This window comes from Macrobrachium rosenbergii, chromosome 15 (genome assembly GCF_040412425.1).
Source record: "Macrobrachium rosenbergii isolate ZJJX-2024 chromosome 15, ASM4041242v1, whole genome shotgun sequence".
Lineage (NCBI taxonomy): Eukaryota > Metazoa > Arthropoda > Malacostraca > Decapoda > Palaemonidae > Macrobrachium > Macrobrachium rosenbergii.
The window spans coordinates 32,346,040-32,369,503 of NC_089755.1; the positions used below are offsets into that span (position 1 = coordinate 32,346,040).

The window sequence follows — 23,464 nt, forward strand, 5'->3', positions numbered from 1 at the left end:
TCTTGCAATTTTATTTTTACATGCTTTAATTGATTCTTCTTTTCATATTGTAAAAAGATTTCTCTAATTAATATATGGAGCATAAAAAAACAAGATCTGAACGATATATTTCGTAAAGTGATGCAGTAGTAAATATTGTAATTGTACGTAATGTCATGTGTGGTACCATCTATCCAGTTCTTGAAAAACTTCCACAAAAGATGATAATCTCAAATTTGGATGCCTCTCATGTTGATGAATGATGATCATGTTATGAAACTGCATTCTGTGATCCTTTAACTCGTTACCTAACTGACCTTAAAATTTCTGAAGAATTAGGCATCTGTACAAGTTCATGCCTCATAATTTTAGAATACTTAGGCATCTGTACAAGTTCATGCCTCATAAGTTTAGAACACTTAGGCATCTGTACAAGTTCGTGCCTCACAAGTTTAGAACACTTAGGCATCTGTACAAGTTCATGCCTCATAAGTTTAGAACACTTAGGCATCTGTGCAAGTTCATGCCTCATAAGTTTAAAATACATCTTCACAAATCAGTATGGTTACATTTCAGTTGTGTCAGATTTCAAAGATTATGTTAGGGTCCTGATTTATGTCAGACAACACAATGACAGTTTTACATCCAGGGAACCATGGTGGAACTCTCTTTGACATCTTTCCAGACTCCGTCAGCAACGATCATCAGATGTTTGGCTTCTAAGTGGACTCAGATGTTGGCCTCTAAGTGTTTTAAAGAGGATCTAAATTTGAAACTTTTCATACTGGCTCTTCCACAACTATTCAACACAAACCGTCATAATTTTCATTATCACTGTGTAGTATCAACAACTTGAGAGATGGAGTCTATGTAACACCCATCGTTTATGTTTTCTCCCTCTTTTCATTATCTGTAGATATGGGTTTGACTAAATGATATCCAGGAACCTCTTAGAGAGAGACCATTTTTCCAAGTTCCCCTAATGAGAGTTGTAGGCAGACCACCATTGCCTCCCAGTAGCTGTTCCCAGAGAACATCTGCTGAGCCAGTCTTTGCCAACCCCACATCAGTTTAATCTATCAATATAAAGAAACCCCTTATTCACACACTTGTCTAATTCACTGTCTAATTTTTTTTTTTTTTAGATTTGATGTTTTTCAATAGTAGTTTGACAAGGAGAGGTTACCATCGCTGTACAAATTTCTCCCTTCCCAGATTGACTATACCCTTGTCCTATTTTCACTAGTTTTCCAGTGAGTCACCTTCAGAAGTCCTCTGTGCATAATTTTGGTATCAGAATGATCATCCTTTTAGCATTTGTGTCTATCAAGATTTTACTGTTAGACTTCAGGGATTAGCTAAGGCGGCACACCAAAACAAACAGTCACTTCTTACTGGTTGACAAGCAGTCACTTCTTCCTGCCTGACTGCATCACTAAGATCCAAAATCTGGGTAAGTCATGCATTTGTGAAGTAGAAATGCCAATTAACAGTGTCCTCATTCTACCTGAAATACGCATATTTTCTCTTGGTCTTGTGTTTGCCTCTGGCAGGTTAGTTGATAATCTTTCCTCCACCTAGACTTTACACAATGACCCTGATCACTTTTTTTTTACTTGTTTCTTGCAGTATGGAGTGCTACCATATTCAATATGGTATATAGGACTTAAGTTCTGTGTAAGTCAGTACTTGATTTGACACTCCACTAACTTCTAGGTTGGACATACCAAGTTATCATGGTATAGCACATAATTTGAACCGTGGGTGGTCATACATCTGTAAGTTTGGTGGTAGCACAATCTTGGATAGAGTATTTTCGTACCTGACAATGTCATTCAAATTAAATTTCTTCTTGTTACCTCAATCACCTTCTTACCCAAGTAGGTACAAATGATTTTTTTTCTCTGAATGGAAACCATTGCTTTACAGTGATTTCGTCTTTAACTCCCTCCTCCCAAGTTTGGGACATCAGTTTGAGAGAACGAGTACGAAAAATTTAGGGTTGTTCCCACTTAGAGAGAGCATTACTCCTTTCATGATGCAAGGATAATTTTTTCCCAAATGTATATGACATCTTTAAAGGCATAACAAGTTTCACACCATAGTAGTGTGCAGTAAGTGAAAATTTATTTCACCAGCAAAAGTAATTTATGACTGTTGTTCAAAGATTGTACTCCTGTTCATGATGCAACATGCAAAAACTTGTTTACCTGTCAAATTGTATCCAGCAACATGCAACTTACCCGTCAGATATATACTTAGCTATAGTCTCCGACGTTCCCGACAGAAATTCAAAAAAATGAGTTCTCAAAAGAAAAATGAAGCGGCAGAATAATATATAGTTCACGAATGACAGGTAGGTCAGGTGATCTACCATACCCGCCGCTGGGTGGCGGGAATAGGAACCATTCCCGTTTTCTAATCAGATTTTTCTCTGTCGCTGGTTCCGCAACATCTGTTGTTGGTTCCTCCTGCTTTGATTTTCATTTTTCGCTTGCTGAGGATTATTTTGGACTGACCTTTTGGTGACGTATTGGATCTTTGGTTTGGCATACGCTTTTGTGGACTGTTTTTTGATTTGCTTTTGGTATTTTCTGTAAGAATGTCTGATCAGAGTGTTGCACCTGTGTTTCGTGTGTGTGTTAGGTCTGATTGTAAGGTGAGACTACCAAAAGCTTCGGTAGATCCTCATACTGTGTGTTGAGGTGTAGGGAGAATGATTGCTCTTTGAGAACAATAGGTGTTGAATGTGAGAATTGTCACTGATCTGGAATGGAAGGTTTTGAACTCTTATGTGAAGAAGTTGGAGAAGGATAGAGTTAGGAAGGCTTCTTCTAGAAGCTCAAGTAGGTCTCTTTCTGGAGGTAGATTTAGAACCTAACACTCTTCCAGATTCTCCTGTCAATCCTTTGTTTCAGCTCCTTCTCCTTCATCGAACCTGTGGATTCGTCCTCGGAGATGGCTGCAATGAAGGCTAACTTCGATCCGCAAGATGCAGTTGCAGATGCGTGCTTTGGAGGAAAAGAAAGTGAGAAGTGATAGTGATGTGTGCAGTGTCCCCAGTGTAGTGGAGGGGGCGTCTGACCGGCTCCGCATTGCTCCTAGGCCTAGACCTCTTCCAAACTCCCAGACCCAGTGGAGGAGGAATGTCGACAGCCGCAAGGGGGATGAAGAGCATCCCCAACGGTCAGGCGTCCCTTTCGGCAGCGCCTGTTGACGCGTCCCAGGCTGCCTTAGATCGCCATAGAAAAGGGATCTTGAAGAAGTGTTTCTCGTCTTCTGCTTCTTCTTCTCCTAAACGTGGTTGGAGTTCGGCTGAGGAGTCGCGCCCTTGAAGAGGACTTGGAAGGCTCCTAGAGGAGACGCATTGGACTCTAGCCCTGAGCGCTTCCCTGAAGGTTCTCCTGTTGCAAAGAAGAGAACTCAAGATCTCCCTCCTCTTCTTCTGGTGGTCAGGAGTCCACCAAGCAGATCCTGGTAGGCCTCCAGGCTCAGCTCGTTATCGCTCTTGCTGGCTCTTTATCAAAGAGCTCCTCTCTCGGAAGGAAGGATGACTCTTCCGATCAAGTCCTCCAAGAGACACTCCAGGAAGCAAGTCGTCTTCTGTGAGCGTTCTTCTCCTGTTAAGCTTCCTCCAGCAGCAGGCGCTCCTCTCTTCCAGGCTCTCCTCTCCTGGTAGGCGCTCTCTCTCCTTGCAGGCGCTCCGCTCTCCTGGTAGGCGCTCCTCTCCTTGTAGGCGCTCCTCTCCTGTTAGGCGCTCATCTCCTGGTAGGCGCCTCTCCTTCCAGGCGCTTCTCTCCTCGGCGCTCTTCTAGCGCCTCTCCAGGGACAGGCGCTCGCGCCCTCGTCTTCCAAGCTCTTCTCCTGTTGGAGATAGACACCACAGTCAAACGCTCTGCTCGCTTTAGGTCTCGCCCTTCGCCTCTCCTGTTCCTCCAGCCTCCCTCAGTGGACAGGACCCCCCAGCAAGGGCTCCTCTTCCGTTCGGCCTCTTCTCCTGTCAGGCGCCAGTCATCTTGGCAGGCGCTTCTCTCCGGATCGCTTTTCTCCAGTGGACAAAGGCTCCTCTCCTTCTAGGCGCTCTTCTTCTGATAAGTGCCCTCTTCTTTTAGACGTTCTCCTCCTCCTGCTGGCCTGGAGGAAGTTATCAGAGGACGAATCCCTAAGGATATCACCATTTCTGATTACAAGAGGTTGACAGCTTTTCTGGTTCAGGAGTTTGGAGATTCCCTTTGCCTGCTTCTCCTCCTTCTCCTGGTTCCATGCTCTCGGACAGCACCAAGGCCTCAAATCTTCCTCTTTAGTTAAGATGCGCCCCTACGATCTCCATGAAGAAAGCTTTAAAGGTTTGGAGAGTGGCTGCAATCTTCAAGAAGGATGCAAGCAAGACTGTTTTCTCTTTGCCTCCTTTGAGGCTTTTGGGAAGAGCAGGAATGTGGTATGAGACTAAGGAGCCTATGGGGTTAGCTCTCCCCATCTTCAGCTGGCTCAGACTTTTCTTCTGGTGGATTCTTCCAGAAGACTCTCCCTTAATTCAGCCAAGGCTTCTTGGGGACTTTGTGAATTGGACCATTTCCTCAAGGGCCTTTTCCGAGTTGCTGGAAGTTTTTAACTTCATGGACTGGTCTCTTGGGGCCTTAGCCAAGAGGAGTCTTGAAGAGGACTTCAGTCAGTATGGAGGACCTCAGCAGTGTGTTGTCTTGCTTGGACAAGGCTGTGAAGGGACGGCTCTATGGAGATCGCTTCCTTGTTCGGCACTGGCCTGCTTAAGAAGAGGTCAGTATTCAGTGCTTTCCTCTCCAAATCGGTCTCTCCTTCCAGAGGTCTTCCTCTTGTTTGCTCCTTTTTCTCCCCATCTTTTTCCTCAAAGACTGTGAAGGAGGTCTCTCGTTCTTTGTCTGAGAAAGGCTTCACAGGATCTTTTGGCTCAGTCATCTAAGAGGATGAGACCTGCTGCTCCTTTGCTAAGAAGGAGAAGACCCCTTTCAGGAGCCCTTTTCGAGGATCCAGGTCTATCAGGAGCAAAAGCCTGAGAAGAAGATCTTCCTTCAGGACTCCCTTCCAGGAAGTCCAAGTGAGAAGCAAGTCCTCCAGACTCCAGTAGGTGCCAGACTGTCTACAGTTCGCCGAAGCCTGGGCACAGAGAGGGGCGGACGAATGGTCCCTCTCTGTTTTGAGGAAGGGGCTACCTCATTCCCCTTTTTCAAACCTCCCCTTGACAACAACTCCGAGGGAGTTATCCGCCAGATACAAGGATCCTGTCAAGAGGCAAGCCCTTCTTCTAGCAGTGGAACAAATGCTAGAAAAGGCTGCCATAGAACCGGTTCAAGATCTTCATTCCCGGGTTTTACAACCGGCTTTTTCTTGTGCCAAAATCTTCGGGGGGTGGAGACCGGTTCTGGATGTGAGCTCCTGAACTTCTTCGTCATCAAGAAGAAGTTCTCTATGGAGACGACGTCTTCAGTTCTGTCAGCTCTTCGTCAAGGAGATTGGATGGTGTCCCTGGACCTTCAGGATGCTTACTTCCACGTTCCCATCCATCCCTCCTCCAGGAAGTTCCTGAGGTTCATGATTCGGGAAAAAGTTTTTCAGTTCAGGGCTCTGTGCTTTGACTTTCCACAGCTCCCCAAGTGTTCACGGGCATTCTCAGGAATGTGGCTCACTGGTTGCACTTGAGGGGGTGAGGATTTCAATGTATCTCGACGATTGGCTGATTCGGTCCAATTCAAGAACCGTTGTCTGGAGGACCTTTCTCGATCACCCTAAACCTGGTCCAGTCTCTAGGACTTCTTAGTAAACCTCGAGAAGTCTCAGATGATTCCTCAGCAGGAAATTGTCTACCTGGGGATTCTGATGGATTCTCGGGGTTTTCTAGCGTTCCATCCCTGGAAAGAAGGGAACGCTGCCTTCAAAAGGTGACAGACTTTCTAGAGAAACAGATGTTCGGCGAGGGAATGGATGAGTCTGCTGGGGACCATTTCCTCGCTGGAACAGTTCGTTTCTCTTGGGAAGGCTTCACCTCAGACCTCTTCAGTTCTTCCTGAAAGAATCTTGGGATCAGAAGTCCCAAGACTTGTCGGACTCCTTCCAGATCTCATGACAAGTAAAGGAACATCTCCGTTGGTGGTTAGACCCACAGAAAATGGGTCTAGGAATTCTCTTCAACCGCCGAACCCTCGCCTAGTGTTGTTCTCAGACGCCTCGGAGTCGGGTTGGGGAGCAACACTAGGCTCGAAGAAGTGTCAGGCACCTGGGACACGGATCAGAGGTCCTGGCACATCAACAAGAAAGAGCTGAGTAGCCATTCATCTGGCTCTCATCCAGATTCGAACTTCTGGTCAAGGGACAGTAGTTCTTGTCAATTCAGACAACACCACAGCCCTGGCTTATATCAGGAAACAGGGAGGGACTCATTCCTTCTCCCTGTACATTGCAGCAAGGAACCTTCTGTTATGGGCGGGGAGAGAAACATCGTTCTCCTCACCAGATTTGTTCAGGGAGAAAGGAATGTGAGGGCGGATCTGCTCAGCAGGAAAGACCAGGTTCTTCCCACGGAGTGGTCTCTTCATCAAGAGGTTTGCGAAAGGCTGTGGTTCCTGTGGGGAGACCTCATATCGACCTCTTTGCAACCCATTGGAACAAGAGGTTGGAGAACTACTGCTCTCCAATCTCGGACCCCAGAGCAGTAGCAATAGACGGCCTTCTCCTAGATTGGGACGGGATCTAGACGGGTATGCTTTTCCCCATTCAAGATCTTGGGAGAAGTAATAAGAAAGTTCGTTTCTTCAAAGGGCACCAAGCTCACCCTGATCGCTCCCTTTTGGCCATCCCAGGACTGGTTCACAGAGGTACTGGAATGGATGATAGATTTTCCCAGGTCGCTCCCTCTCAGGAGCGATCTTCTCAAACAGCCCCACTTCAACAGATATCACAAGAATCTTCCCGCTCTAAACCTAACTGCCTTCAGACTGTCGAAGGACTGGTTAGAGCGAAGGGATTTCGCACAAGGCTGCGAGGGCTATCGCCAGAGCCAGAAGATCTTCAACCTTGCGCCTCTACCAGTCGAAGTGGGAAGTCTTTAGGAGATGGTGCAGAACTAAGAAAGTGTCCTCTTCCAGTACCTCTGTAATGGAGATTGCTGATTTCCTTCTTTATCCTAAGGGAGCAGTGTAACCTGGCTGTTTCCACCATCAAAGGGTATAGGAGCATGCTGTCCTCAGTTTTTAGACACAGAGGTCTGAACATCTCTGATAATAAAGACCTTCATGACCTTATAAGGTCTTTTGAAACTTCTAAAAACAAGTCCCCTAGACCTCCCAGCTGGAATTTGGACGTGGTCTTAAAATTCTTAATGTCTGATAAGTTTGAGCCTCCTCGATCTGCCTCTTTCAGGGATTTAACCAGAAAATCGTTGTTTCTTTTTGCTCTTGCTTCTGCCAAAAGATTGAGCGAAATACAAGCTTTGGAAGGTTCTGTTGGCTTTAAGAAGGACTCTGCAATCTGCTCCTTTCAAACCTCTCTTCTTAGCAAAGAATGAAAACCCTTCAAAACCTTGGCCTAGAAGTTTTGAGGTCAAAAGGACTCTCCAATCTTTCAGGACAGGAGCATGAGAACACACACTCTGTCCAGTAAGAAGTCTTAAATATTATCTGGAGAGAAAGAAACAGCTGGGAGGTAACACTGAAAGTCTTTGGTGCTCTGTCAAGGATCCTTCAAGAGCAATTTCAAGAATGCCCAGGCTTTCTTCATTAAGGATGTTATCAAGGAGGCTCATCTTTCATGCAAGGATGAGCATTTCAGCTCCTAAGAGTGAATGCTCATGAGGTGAGAGCCATAGCTACTTCTCTGGCTTTCCACAAGTCTTGGTCCCTCCAGTCTATTGTGGACTCTACCTACTGGAGATGTAACTCAGTGTTTGCTTCTCATTATTTGAGAGATGTTAGAGTTACATATGAGAAGTGCTTCTCTCTAGGAGCTTACGTATCCATCGGATTCGGTGCTGGGTCAAGGAGCTGAAGCTAATCCTTTTAGTCTAGTTTTTGGTTGTTTTTTTTATTGATTTGTTGTGTTTTTTATGGTTGGTTGAAAGAGAGTGTTGAGGTCTCTCTCTTTTCATCTCTTATCACTAACAAGGTTAGGCTTGGTCAGGTGGTCGGGTTTGGTTGTTAGCTCCTTGTAGTTTTTATTACCCTAGCTCTGTCATGTAAGAGGATAGCCCCCATTGATATGATTCAGGTAGAGGCTCTGTCTTGTAAGTGGGTTAATCCCCATTGACACGATCCATAACAGGCTCTGTCATGTAAGTGGGTTTTTTCCCCATTGATATGATCCAGAAGGGCTGTCAGTCTTAGGTCACTTCCTCGCTGAAGCTCTTGAGGCATGCAGACTCATAGACAGTATCCATGAAGTCTTCTGCCCAATCAGGTAAGAACCATGGTTTTTGTTTATCCTACAACATATGTTGTTTCCCGTTTTTTTAGTTATTAGCTGTCTCTTGCCCTCCTCCAAGGGTGCCAATCAGCTAAGTATATATCTGACGGGTAAGTTGCATGTACAAAAATGATATTTTTATGATAAAATAAAGTTTTGTACATACTTACCCGGCAGATATATACGATTAATGGCCCCCCAGCCTCCCCTCAGGAGACAGGTGGAAGAGAAAAATCTGATTATGAAAACGGGAATGGTTCCTATTCCCGCCACCCAGCGGCGGGTATGGTAGATCACCTGACCTACCTGTCGCGTGTGCCGCGAAATTTGAATTTCTGTCGGGAACGCCGGAGACTATAGCTAAGTATATATCTGCCGGTAAGTATGTACAAAACTTTATTTTATCATAAAAATATCATTTCAAACAAAATTTGACCACGCAGTCAATAAAATTACCAGGATGATATGCATGTATGTACTTCAACGAATCTGACCTTTTGTTTCTATATATTTTTAGTTTTATAAATGGATTTTGGGAAATGAAAAACCTTGAGTGCTTATGCACATTTTAAATCATTGTCTGAAATCCCCGTATGTTCTGGCAAATAATTGAAACACAGCTGCCCCAAAGCTTTTGGATCCAAATTTTAAACCTAACGCCAGTTACAAGTCTGCAAATTCATATATGTATATATACCCTATCTCTATATACAATTACATTAAATAGATGGTAGTACTAAAACATGTTCACGAAGAAAGGTATATGGTATATATGGAGTTCCATTGTAATGTCCATGGAAAATACAGAAAGTTTGACACAGAACACCCACTGCAGACGATGAAGTGTGGAATCCATGGCAGTCAACTGAAGGCACTTTGTAACCAAGCCGGATTATTCCAAAATCGCAGTTAATTGATATTCTTGAAACAAAGCAACCAATCAGGTTTCAGCATTTTACCGTTATTTATAATTCAGAACCTAAACAAAAGACGATTAGGCATTTTTACCCACAATACATTGACAAAAACAAAACGTGTCAGCAGAAAAAAAAACCATGGCAGCATAAACAAGCATCTTTTGGGAACAAGTGTCCTCAAATATTCTCGCAGATATCTCCAGTAACTCAAATTTGAATTCATCCAAGATGAAAGTATTTCATATGAATCATGACAAAAATAATGATAGCAAGTAAAAATATTAGATATCCGAATTTGAAAACTGTAAAATACTGAGAAAATTTAAGAAAAATTATGTTGTTTATCTTTAAATTTTATTGTTATTTATTGAAGTTTGAAACTATTTACTCATGTCCTTTTTAAAACATTAAATAGTAATATTATTCAAGATGCAAGACCACCAAGATCTTTCTCTTTTTTTGTTAGGAACTCTTTCTCTCTCTAAACATGTCTCATGGCTTAGAACTTTTCAACTGTTCTGCAGACCATTGCAAATGTCCAGATCAAAGACACAACTGTTCCTTGGCAAGGCAGGTTCAATCAAAAGTTTTGTTGTCTGATAAATTTTTTTGATACATTAATACATTTCTTTTTTTAAATAATAAGTTAGGATAACATTGAGTGTTAATAATAATACATAATGTAGTCTTTTATTTTTAGTAGTGATTGTTTTTAAATAAACCAGTATGTTTCATCATCTGTCATTTGTTAGCAAGATTAGAAGAAAAGGTTCAGCTGGACTTTTTACAATAATGAAATGGATTAGGTGAGCCTGGCTAGAATAAGTAAGTCAGATTACTTGGAGGTGGAGGCTGTGACCTTAAGAAGGAACTGTTCTCTGCTGCTATTTAATGTGAATGGAGGATGCTGTACCAGCCTGCAAGTCATTAAAAGATCTACAGTACTCTTGCTTATCCTTTAGACCAAAAGAAGTGCATTTTGATCTATTCTTCTTTATTAAAAACACTAATTTACTCCTCTCTCTTGGCAAGACTGCAGGATAACAAGTTATGTGTCTAACTGCTTCTGGAGGAACAAAGTTCAAATTCAGATAATTCATCAAATGTTAGATCTTAAAATTTTTTCATCCTAACTTTTCTTGATGCTTTAAGGATATTAATTAACAGAAACAGCAAATAAAGATAATCCAGTGAATTCTTTATATGAAAAATAGTTCATCCCTCTTGCTTTTTAAGTAAAGTTGAGCACTCTTGTAGTTCATGGACTGGAAGGTTTTTCATTATGGACTAATCTTGGCAAAGGCATCTTCATTTCTGACCAAAAAGCTTTAACTGAACAAAAATATTGCACATTTATTACAATTTTTTTAGTGTTATTTATTAGCCTTCTTGATTTAATCTTGCTATCATCTCTCAATTATTATGTTTATATTATTATCATTCATATAACCTGATTGCATGTCAATGGCTGTCCTTAGTGCAATTATGTTATGGGGTACACAGACCAGGACTTTTGTTAATGAGACATTATGTTTCTGTATGTACTTGTCCTGTTTTGTGTGTTTCTAGTTTTGATCTAATAATCCATAAATTTTAAAGTACCAGGAAAGTGGAACAGTTCCAGTGAACTTGGTAATAAAGTTGTTACTGGTCATTATCAATAAACCAGCTTTTTGGTTTCCTGCTCTCTTTTTGACCTCTCACTTTTCTTTTTTTATGATTCACATTTTTTTGACCTCCTGACTGTATTAGATGAGACTTGGTTTGACTTGTTAACAAACTGTAACATCAAGAATTTGTCCTGGTAGTTAGCTTTAATACCATTTCCATTGGATATCTGTCTTTGGGAGCTGTTGTCTTAGAAATAATTTTGTCATTAAATGTCTTTTTCAATGATGGAACAGCCATAAAAGCCATCTCATGAAGCTAGTGAGGCATTTTTATAACTTGTTGAGCTTCTCAAGTGATGAAGGTTTACCTGTGGTGATCAGAAGAAACACAATTTAAATTAGGCTTTTTTAAGAAATTTCAACCAACTTTAATTTCAGATGAAGAGGAGATCTAAATTTCCATGAGATGTTGCTGTTGAATAACTCTAAAGCAGGACTCCTCTTTATCAATGTTCTGAAGATATACTATGCTCTCTCAAACAGTCTGTTCTGAACATTTGATTGCTCTCTCTTCTCTCTTGGTTCTCGCTCTAATAACTGGACTCAATTTAAGATAAAAGTAGGAAATTCTTGCTCTCTTCTCTTTTTTCAGTCAAAACAGGGTTCTTCTGATTGGATGGTCTGCCTAAAGTGTGGCAAATTAGTTCTAGATTTGAAAATGATATAATAACTAAGAGTTGTATTAGTCAAAAGAAAATTTCAGCTGTTTTCTTAGAGTTCAAAAAGCATTTGTTTGACAAACTAGAATGAGACATCAGAATAAAGATTCTTCATTAAAAAGAGGTTGACATTCCATCTCCCTGGGAAATAAGAACTGTTTTCAAGGAGTTCAATTCAGAAAGATTCAAACAGTGATCAGCAGAATTCTCTGGATTTTAAGATACAGGTAATGTATTGGCTAAGTTTTAAATCCTTCTGCACACTTGTAACTTCAAGGTTTCATTCTGGGCAGTTAGGGTTCAATTTTTGTCAAGCTTCCCATCAACATAAATGCTGACAAACTCATAGAAATAACTGCAAGGTTTATCCTAGCAGTTTTAGGCCAACTGGCTGCCAAACTTACAAGCCCTTTCTTGAAACTTGCATTATTGTTCTGGAACCCTGACTGTCTTAGTGTGGCATTTGTCATGCCAGAGAGATGGTCTGTTCTCTTGACTATGTATGATGATGAAGTATATATATTATATGAAACCTATATATGTAGGAGATTGGAGAGGTTGTTGTTCAAGCCTTTGTCAGTGATTATCCAGATGAGATGCTTGAATAATGATCCACCAGAAGATACCTGTGATTGTAAATCCAAGAGTAATTAACTTTCAGTTCTGCTAATTAATGATTAGTGTCCAGTTGAAACTTCTTTCTTTTCAGCCCCACCAATGGTTTTCCACAGACTGCTTATGGGTGAATATCTTTGAAGTATGTTTTATAAATTTTTAATGTTGAGACTATAATGTCAAACATGAGACTGTTCATAAGATTTTATATACATGTCAGTTTTGTATTATAAGCAGGTTCTTGTAAAAGTCATATTATCTTCAATCTTCCAGGTTTTGCAGCATGAAATCAAATGTCCCTAAATATTAACCTTCCAAATCAAATGCTGAACAAGTTGTAGGCTGAATGAGTCTTGGACAGACAAGTATCTTGCTTGGGTAATTTCAGCCAGTGTAAGTTTCTGGTGTCAGATGCTGAATGACTAAACTTACATCAATACAGTATCTGACTGAAGTATCAGCTAATAGATGATTTTCAATAAATCAGGTGAAGGTCTAGAATTTCAAAATCCATCAAGTGAAAATGAATTATTTGGCTGCATGAAGACCACAGATGATTATCTAAAAGTAAATGATTTTTTAATGACACAAAATGTATTTGTTTTGCTTTGCCAGAGAAATATACAAATTTGTTCAGCAACAGATTAAGGTAACATTTTGCTTTTTTTTTATGTGTCATTGTTCTAAATGGTTCTCATCAATATTTTGATGGTTTGGCAACAGAGTGTAGAATGATCAGTGACCATTGTTTATTTCAATTTTTTCATCTTCTGTGTTGCACAGTTGATATGATGAGAATGTGAATCTTCCATGAAATGGACTTGGCAAAGGTCAAGAATTCAGTGTAAGCAAGACATCAAAAGTTTTTAGCCAAGATGTCTGTGTCATTTCTTCTTTCAAATGTAATAGCTTTTCAAATTTTAAAACTCATCTGGTGAGCTACTAAAGAATTGGGATAACTAAATTAAAGCACTAAGAGTGCAAGGGTTAAAGTTTCTCAAACAGAAAAAAGGAGCTGAATTTCAAGAAAAGATCAAGATAAAAAAATTGAATGTCAGAACTGTCCATTTGAAAATTATCTTTTTATGGATTCCTATCTAGTGATAAAGATTCAAGAAATCACTTAGTGTCTTCCTTTGTTCGGTGCTGGAAAATGGAACAGAGACCTGGATCAGCGTTTCAGCTGTGTTGAAAAGTATTTACAGATGATCTGTTAAAAGGAACTGTAACATGTCCCCAAAGTTTTTACAAATTTTCAAGCAACTTGAAAATATATTGTCAAATATTAGTCATCATCCACAAAGTTGCAGAAGTTGGTTCTTCAAGGACTGTCCTGCAACAGATGGTAGGATTCTATAGTCATATGATTGGTTCAAATCATGGAAGAATTTCAATGTGAGTAATGATTCTTTTCTCTCATCTTGGAAAATCTTACTTCCTAAGAACTCATAAGTATTACTTAAAAGGAAAGATTTATGGTCCAATGGAATGCTGTCAAACCCAATTTCAAGTAGTATTTTCAGTGTTAGATTCTAAACCCATTTTAAAGTAAGAATAGCAAAACGCTGTGATTTACCATTTAACACTTTTCAAAAAGTTTCTCTAATTCAAGATGTTTTAAGTTTGAATGTTAAGTCATGAATACAAATTTTCTCCTAAAGTTTGGTGGTGAGTTTGTTTTTGTTTGAATCTAAATCAAAATTAAGAATCATTTGTTAATTAGGAAAATTCGAAACACTCATGGGGATTCATTTGTTAAACAGTATTCAGAGTTTCTTGACATAGGTGGAGTGTGATTAAGTGAAGTGTAGGTAACATGGGCTTCATTTAAATTCTCAAAATAAAAATATCAAAACAAAATCATAAAACAGAAATGTCATAGGGATTCATTTTTAAATTGAAAGTGGAATGTGCAACAAGTTTATTTTGATATGCAGTGCAGATTAGGAAAAGTTGTAGAAATTTTTCAAGTCTGCTCCAGTAGAGTATAGGGGGATTGGGATTTTGAACTGCCTGGTTGTAAAAACTACAGAGAAAAAGCAAGAAGAAATATTGAGGACCAAAAGTGATTTTCTAGCAAAAGTTTACTTATAAATTGAACCTAATAGTTTTGAAAGCACTTGAGTATGGATCCTTCCAGTCATCCTGAGCACTTAAATCTTTCCAGTCCTCTTTACAACATCTGACCCTTCTTTTATTCCAAACATTTTTGAACAGCCACAAATGTTACTCAAGAAGCCTTACCCAAGTGTAATATAAATAGTCAGTTATTTTTAAAAGCTGTTTTGTATCAATGAATAAGTTTTGAACATAATCTTTTATTCTCCTGTTCAAAAGCATTGTCATTGAGTCTCTGGGGTGCCTCTTCCCTTTTTTTTCGCATTTCCACCAAGCATTGAACTTTAATTGCTGTTGCACTTTCACTACAATGTACTGATAGGCAATATTAAAAATGAAAAAGTTTTTTTCAGTCAGTAAATAACCATAATGGATGTTGATATACAAAAGGAACTGCAATCAATCATGATGGGATGACAGCTGCCAGTTTGAGGATCATCATGACTCCATGAAGTATCAACTGATGGAGCCTAACAGTGTCACCAAATAACTTCCAGAAGATGGCAGAACTTCAGAGCTGATCCAGAAGATGGTCCTGTCACAGGAGTGATACTGAGAAGAAACTGAATATAAGACAATGTTTAGATGTGAAACAAATCCATCATAGCAGATCAGATGTGATACTAGCCTGATTAGTTAGATCTTCCTTCTTAAGTTTCAACAAGATGAGGCAACAACAATCTCAGGTTTCAAGAGACAACGGAACAATATGGAGTTACATCAAATGCTTATCAGGCAAAAACAACGTGTTCAGGGTCAAACAATCACATTCATCCTTTAACCACCCTGAAGAATAGTTAATACAAGTAACCTGTACCTGCCTGGCAATTGCAGGTGATATCTGAAAACAGTCTTTTACTATATGGTTTTTATATAGAAGGTGTTGCCAGAATCCTTCAAACAGATTCATCCAGAGGAAGTCAAATAAAGAAGGAATGGTGGCTCAAGAACATATATCAACACCTTGAACTGTTAAAATTGGTTAGATGAGATCATCAGAGTACATAAAGCATCATTTTTTTTTATTTGGGACCTTACAAACTGATAAAATGTCAACAATGATAAATTTGGATATCTTGCATTGGGAATATTTTCTATACTTAGTAACAACTTGTTGCAATGAAATCAGATACATAAAGATACTAATCTTTAGTTTGCTGGGCCAAAGTAGCCAGTTAAGGTAAAAATTTGAAATATTTTCAATGTTTGCATTAGTTTATGTCAAATTATTTGAATTTGTCATGTTGGTTACTCTTTTTATATCAGTCATTTGACTAAATATCTTTTTTTTAAATATAATTAGCAGGCCTTCCTTCTTTAATTTAGTGCTACATATAGAACTAAAATACATTTTTGAATGTAAAAACGAATTTTGTTCATGAGACTTACCTGTCAGATATATATATAGCTGTAATCTCCGAAGTCCGACAGAATTTCAAAATTCGCGGCACACGCAGTGGCCGATCAGGTGGTTAGTACACATTCCCGCCGCTGGGAGGCGGGCATCAGGAACCATTCCCATTTTCTATTCAGATTTTCTCTGTCGCCGGACTGTCAACACCTGTTGTCAGTTCCCCCGCCATTTGGATTTCGAAATTTGTTGTCACTTGAGTATTTTGGTTGTTTTTTGGTATTCGACTTGGATCTGTGACTTGGCATACGCTTTTCTGGACCGTTTTTGATTTTGCCTTTTGACTTTTCTTTAATAAGATGTCTTCCTCTAGCTATCGTGTCTGTAGCTTGGGTGATTGTAAGGTGAGGCTATCGAAGACTTTGTAGATCCTCACACTTTATGTATGAAATGCAGGGGTATGGAATGTTCTATGGATAATCGTAATGAATGTGAGGGATTATCTGAAGGGTGAGTGGAAGAAGTATGAATCCTATATGCTTAAATTGGAGCGTGATAGGTTGAGGAGGTCTTCCTCCAGAGTGCATCTGTAGACGGACAGTCAGGGTTTTCTCATGTTAGTAACCCTGTAGTTTTTAGTCCTAACCCTGTAGTGTTGCCTTGCTGCTGCAGAGAATAATACCTGGCTCTCGTTTTAGAGTCAATTCGCTCTTGAAAACAAAGTGAATGCCCTTCAAACGCAAAGTGTTGTTTGTGTTAATGCCCCTAGTGTTGTGGAGGGGGGCGTCAGATCGGCCCTATAATGCTTCTAGGCCTGGATCTCAGCCGAACTCCCAGGATACAGGGAGGGGGCATGTCGAAAGCCGCATGAAGGTTACGGGGACTTCCCACCGATCTGACGTCCCTTCGGCAGGTCCTGATGACTCTACCCAGGCTGCCAGGGATCGTGCTCAGGCACGCATCCATAAGGATTGCTTCGTCCTCCGACACGCCCTCCCCACGTCGGGGTTGGAGCTCTCGGTTGGACTCTCGCCCTCTTAAGAGAAGCTTGAGAGGAGAGGACGCTTCACGCCCTCTTCCTCTAGACGTTTTGTGCTCTTCCCCTGAAAGTTTCGGGGATGTTCCTCATGCAGAAGAGAAGTAAAGTGTTTTTCGGATGATGACGCTGCTCGACCCCCAGTCGCGCTAAGGCAAGGGCTGAGCTTATTCACCTGTGAGAAAGAAGAAGACGTCCCTCTCCCCTCTCCTTCTCTCAGGTTCAGCCCTTCTCCCGAGAGAGCTGTTTCTCCAACACGCCAGATTTTGTTGGGTTTGCAACAACAGCTGGATACTCTCATGGACTGTAGAAAGGACAGGCCTCGTCGTAAGATCTGCATCTGCCTGTTAAGAAGTCCAGGCCTTCACCTCTCGCTTCCTCGCTTCGGGAACTGCTAGATCGCTTGAAGCTTCTGTCTTTCACCTAAAGAAGGTTTAAAGTGGCTTCCTTCTCGTCTTCCCCCGATTTGAAGAGTTGGACGCTTTCTCTTGTCTCGCGCCAGGAGCGCGCGTGTCTTGCTCTTCGCGCGCTTCACGCTTCACGCCGCCTCACCTTGAGTCTCGGCGCGCTCCCAACCAGGACGCCGCGCGCGCCACACGTGAAGCTCTCTTCCGTACTCAGCCACGGAGCCTCTCGCGCGCCATCCCGCCAGGACGCTCCTCCGCTTCCTCGCGTTAGCTTCATAGTCTTCACGCCCAGTTGTTCATCATGACACCACGCCTGCAGTGTCCTTCTTGATGCTCAACTTCCTTCGCAGTACATTCTGTTGTTCTTCAGGATTTAGCCATGGCTTCTTCTAAGGATGACACGCTAATCGTGAGGTCCCACATTTTTATGTTTACTATCGGGTCTCCTTCCTCCTCACTCTCTGGACCCTCCAGCGGAGGAAGAAGAACCCACTTCCAAGACCCACATCCTCTTTCGGCCTTTGTAAGAGAAACACCTTCGTCTTCTTCTTCCTCTGATTATCAGACTCTGACTGTTTTGTTTAAGGATCTGTTTCCTGATACTTTTCAACCTTCAGCTCCTCTCTCTCCCCTTCACAGTTGGCTTTGTCTCAAGCGAGAAGAACTCCTGGTTTTCTTAAAATGAAAAGTCCTTTCTACCAAGAGGGCATTTTAGAAATGGTTCAGGACTGGATGACTGACTAAAAAACCAAGGAAAGTTTTATTTAAAAGTTTGCCTCCTTTAGACGTTTGTCCGGCAAAGCAGGCATGTAACCTATGAGACAGGTGAAGATATTTTTCATGACAGTTCCTCGACTTCTCAAGGGGACTTTGCTAATCTTGTTGGACGCCTAGAAGATCTCATTTCTCCTAAGATTTCTTGGACTCTTACTGAAATAGACCACCATCTTAAAGGACTCTTCAGGACTGTGGAAGTCTTTAACTTCTTGGACTGGTGTCTGGGAGTTTGCAGCACTAAGGCTACTAGCCGAGTTCCATTAGTCTGGGGAGCTGTCCAGTGTACTGCTGCATGGACAGGGCCGTCAGGGATGGCTCTGAAGAACTTGCATTTAGCAGTTTTATTACCCTTTTAAAGAAGAGGGCATTGTTTTGCTCTTTTCATTATGTTTCTCCAAAAGAAGGGAGAGCAAAGTTGTAACTTTCTCAAGCCATCTCTTTCCCCAGACCTTGGTTAAAATATCGCTGCCAGCCTTCAAAGAAGGCGACTCAAGACCTCCTTTCCAGGTCTTCTAAGCGTTCCTTTAGCTCCATCATCGATCTCTTTTCCACAACAGGCTAAGAAGAAAGCAGCCCTTTGCATGGAGGGGCTTCCATGGGAAGCAACACGAAACCCGCACCACGAGGGAGAGTTTTTCCCTAGAGGCAATGTCACCTCCAAGAGAGGTGGCAAGTGACTCCTTTCACCTCCAGACACCAGTAGGAGCCAGGCTTCATTTTGCCCAAGCCTGGAGAGAGAGAGGGGCAGACGCTTGGTCCCTCCAAGTGTTAGAGAGAGGTTACTTGATTCCTTTTCTGACTCTTCCTCCTTTGTCTTTCTGTCTCCCAACTACCATCCTGCCAAACAGAAAATTCTGTTGACCTTCTCAAACAGATGATCGAGAAGAGAGCAGTGGAGCAGGTCTTAGACACAAAATTCCCGGGATTTTACAACAGACTGTTTCTAGTCCCGAAACATTCAGGAGGTTGGAGACCCGTCTTGGACGTCAGCAGGCTGAACAACTTTGTCCTGAAGGACAAGTTCAAGATGGAGACGTCTCAGTCAATACTAGGAGCCCTTCATCCCGGGATTGGATGGTATCTTTGGATCTCCAAGATGCCTACTTCCACGTTCCTATTCATCCACGTTCGATGAAGTATCTCAGGTTGTCTTGGGGGCAAGACTTACCAGTTCAGGGCTCTCTGCTTTGGACTCAGCACAGCCCCCAGGTTGTTTACGCTTCTCCGATATGAAGAACGTTGCGATGTGGTTGCACCCTCTCGGGATGCTGTTGGGATCTCTCTTTTACCTGAAAAACGACTGGTTGATCTGTCGCACGTCAGATCTCACTCAAAACAAAGGTGTCTGGAGGACCTTCAGTTAACTCTGAACTCGTGAAGTCCCTGGGACTTCTGGTCAATGTGGAAAAGTCGCAGCTGATCCCCTCACAGTCCATTGTTTATCTGGGAATTCAGATGAATTCAGCGGCTTTTATAGCGTCTCCATCGCAAGAACGGCAACTTCAATGTTGCGAAAAAGTCTCGGCCTTCTTGGAAAAGGAAACATGCTAGGTGAAGGGAATGGATGAGTCTGCTGGGGACCATTTCCTCGCTGGAGAAGTTTGTTTCTCTGGGAAGACTGCATCTCAGGCCTCTTCAGTTCTTTTGTTGGAGAACTGGCAAAACAAGGAAGACTTGAAAGAGGAATTGAGAATTCTTCCTTCCATAAAGAGATCTGCCTGAAGTGGTGGCTCGATCCAACGGAATTGGGAAAGGGATCTCCCTCAAGCTTCTGAGCCCCAACCTAGTGTTGTTTTCCGACGGGTCATCAGCAGGTTGGGGGCAACACTGGGGGAAAAGAAGTGTCAGGAACCTGGAGAGGGAACAGGTGTCCTGGCACATCAACATCAAAGAGTTGGCGGCGATCTTTTTAGCCCTCCAATTCTTCGAGGTCCAAGTTTCCGATCATGTTGTTCAGTGAACTCGGACAACACTCACGGCATTAGCTTACCTCAAGAAACAATAACACACTCTTGTTCCCTGTTCAGCCTTGCAAGAGAGATTCTTCTTTGGGCTCATGCTCGCAACATTTCAATTCTCACGAGATTTGTTGCAGGGGTCGAAAATGTTCGAGCAGACCTGCTCAGTCGGCGCCATCAACTTCTGCCAACGGAATGGACCCTTCACCAGGAGGTTTGCCAAGATCTTTGGAAACTTTGGGGTCGCCCTCTTGTGGATCTTTTCACGACCTCAAGAACAGCGAGGCTCCCCTCTACTGCTCCCCTGTACTCGACCCAGGGGCAGTGGCGATAGATGCTCTTCTCTGGGATTGGACGGGATGGACGTTTATGCCTTTTTCCCCGTTCAAATTCTGGGAGAAGTGATTCGCAAGTTCTCGGCCTCACAAGGAACAAGGATGACTCTCATCCCCATGTTTTGGCCTTTGAACCACTGGTTCTCGGAGTTTCTCTTCTGGTTGGTAGACGTTCCGAGGACCCTTCCTATGAGAGCAGATCTGCTCAGACAACCCCACTTCGCGAGATATCATCAAAACTCCCCGCTCTGAACCTGACTGCATTCAGACTATCGAAAAATTGGTCAGAGCGAGGGGGTTTTTCTGGCCAGGTGGCACGGGCCATCGCTAGAGCCAGAAGAGCTTCATCTATCAGAGTATATCAAGCGAAGTGGGCAACCTTCAAAGGTTGGTGCAGAAAGAAGGGCTTTTCCTCTTCCTCTACCACTGTGAGCCAGGTTCGCTGATTTTCTCCTTTATTTGAGAGAAAAACTCAATATTAGCAGTTCCGACTAATCAAAGGTTATCGGAGCATGCTTTCTTCTGTTTTCAGACACAGAGGACTGGATTTGTCTGACAATAAGGACCTCCACGATCTCTTGAGGTCTTTCAAGACGTCCAAGGTTCCTCGGCCAATTCCTCCTACTTGGAATTTGGACGTTGTGCTCAAGTTTTTAATGTCCAGTCCTTTTGAGCCTCTCCAATCTGCATCTTTTAGGGATGTTACTAGAAAGACGGTCTTCCTCACTGCTCTGGCGACGGCGAAGAGAGTGAGCGAAGTTCAGGCTATCAGCCGTCATGTGGGCTTCAAGGGACACAATGCTGTCTGCTCTTTAAGCCCTACGTTCTTGGCTAAGAACGAAAGGCCTTCTAACCCTTGGCCTAGACACTTTGAAATTAAAGGTTTGGCAGACCTTATTGGACAGGAACCTGAGAGAGTTCTATGTCCTGTTAGAGCTCTCAAGTATTACCTTAAAAGAACTCAGGACATTCGTGGTCCCTCGGATAATTTATGGTGTTCTGTGAGGCAACCAGTTAATCCCATGTCGAAGAATGCACTGGCATTCTTCATTAGGAATGTCATTAAGGAGGCACATTCTTGCTGTGACGACTCCAACTTCAAGTTGTTGAGAGTTAACACTCACGAGGTGAGGGCAGTCGCTACCTCCATGGCGTTCAAGAAAAATATGGCACTCAGTGACATTCTCAGTGCCACATTTTGGCGAAGTCAATCGGTGTTTGCCTCACACTACTTGGCAAGATGTTTAGGTAGCATACGAAAATTGCTTTTCGCTGGGACCATACATTGCTGCTTCAACAACCTTGGGGACAGGGGTAGCTCTGATCCTATCCTTTAATCCTGTTAGGAAGGGTTTTTAATTGTGGTTTTATGGTTGTTGGGTCGATTGATGGAGGCAGTCTTCCCAATCCATTTGCAAACTAATGTCTTAGTGTTGGTTAGGTGGTTGGTAATGCTCTTTTGTCCTTTTGTATGGTCTATGATCTAGTCACATTGTGGTCACGCCCCGTTGACAGATCATCTAGCAGTCGCCAGCTTTATAGGTCACTACCTCGCTGGGGTCTCTAGAAAAGCAGAAGCAGACTAGGGTGACAGTAACCACTCAGTCAGCTATGCTATCAGGTAAGGAACCAAAATAATTTTACCTTTAAATTTGTTTTTCCCTAATTCTTGGCTGTCTCTACCCCCCTCCAAAGGTGGTATTCAGCTATATATATATCTGACAGGTAAGTCTCATGAACAAAATGATATTTTAATGATAAAATAAAGTTTGTTCATACTTACCTGGCAGATATATATATTCATATTGCCCTCCCTCCTCCCCTCAGGAGACAGTGGCGTTAGAAAATCTGAATAGAAAATGGGAATGGTTCCTGATGCCGCCAATTTTGATTACAGGGATTACAGCTATACATATATCTGCCAGGTAAGTATGAACAAACTTTATTTTATCATTAAAATATCATATTTACATTTTTTAACTTTAGGTTGGTAGAGGATGTGGAAACATCATTTCTTCTTATGTAGAGATGTCATCTGTTAGTGATGTTTTAACATTTATTTATAATCCATCATGAAAGGATTATCTTAATGGCATCTTCAAGGTTATTGAGAGTATAATAGTTATTTCGTTTTTCAGGTGAAAGTAGCCACAAATGATGAAGAAAGACAAACAGGAGAACTGACTAGAATATATAACATTTTGACCAAAAAATACAGAGAAAACAATAAGAAGCCTCTGTGCTTTTTCCACTTTGTCGTCAACCCTACAAGCTACAGTTACACTATAGAAAATATATTCCACACAAGTTTCTTAGTAGACATGCTACGAGCAGAAGTTAGGGAAGGTAAGACATTCATCTGAGATTATTGTTCATAACCTACTGTATAGAAATTCTGTACAGTGATGTACTAGTACAGTATTTAGATCTTTGAAACATTAACAGATATGGGGCGTAAACTTTGCAGAATGATCAGAGATGAAGATTCCTATAATTTCAGCAAAGTTTACTGTCTTTTCATAGCATAAAATATTTTTGTTCATACGCAGAACAAAACTTCGGTCTTAACATTAGTGTAAATATTCTGGCACCAGCTGGAAACTGGTTAAAAACTAAAAAATTGTATGCGCAAGGAATCTGAGGCATCTGGTATCCGATGCATAGCTGACGTTCGCTTTTGCTCTCCTCCCCCCAAGCCGGTTTTTGTCCTAAGCCCATGATTCCTTTCTCTGGTTGTGTTGTGTTTTTGGGTGTCTGCATGTGTGTGTAACGTGGTTTTATCATGGATTCCTCTAATCAGCTTAAGAAGTCCCATGAGTGTCAACGCATGTGTCCCGGTGTTCCAGGATTCCCATGTTCCCGCTTTCCGGCTTCCTCTGAGACAGACCCCCCAAACAACTTGCAGTAGGTGTCATTCTGAATTTTGTAATATCACCAATCCGTGCCCAGAATGTCGTTCCTGTCCTGTTGAGCAGTGGAAGAAGTTCTCCAAGAAGAAAGAGCACAAAACGAAGTCTTGAGCTTCCATCTTGGGAAGGATTTCCTCCTCCCCAGGTGGACGCTTCTGCTTCCCCTTCATCCAGACCTATTCCAACTGCTTCGTCATCCATTGATGCCTTTACTCCTTCATTTTCTTCCATTGATTCGTCTTTGGAACCGTCAGGAGTTGGTCAAGGTGAGTTTTTGTATAATGCTGCCCTGTCTCTCTCAGG

The 23,464-nt window shown here is 42.0% G+C and overlaps 1 protein-coding gene across 1 annotated transcript in view; it reads left to right on the top strand.

The window, feature by feature from the left end:
• Positions 1-23,464, top strand: part of LOC136846304 (non-structural maintenance of chromosomes element 4 homolog A-like) — a 59,500-nt gene that overhangs the window by 30,336 nt on the left and 5,700 nt on the right. Inside the window, exons 5-6 of the mRNA XM_067117106.1 lie at positions 1,125-1,224; positions 22,375-22,598. Coding sequence (XP_066973207.1) covers positions 1,125-1,224; positions 22,375-22,598 — 324 coding nt within the window. The remainder of the gene's footprint in view (positions 1-1,124; positions 1,225-22,374; positions 22,599-23,464) is intronic.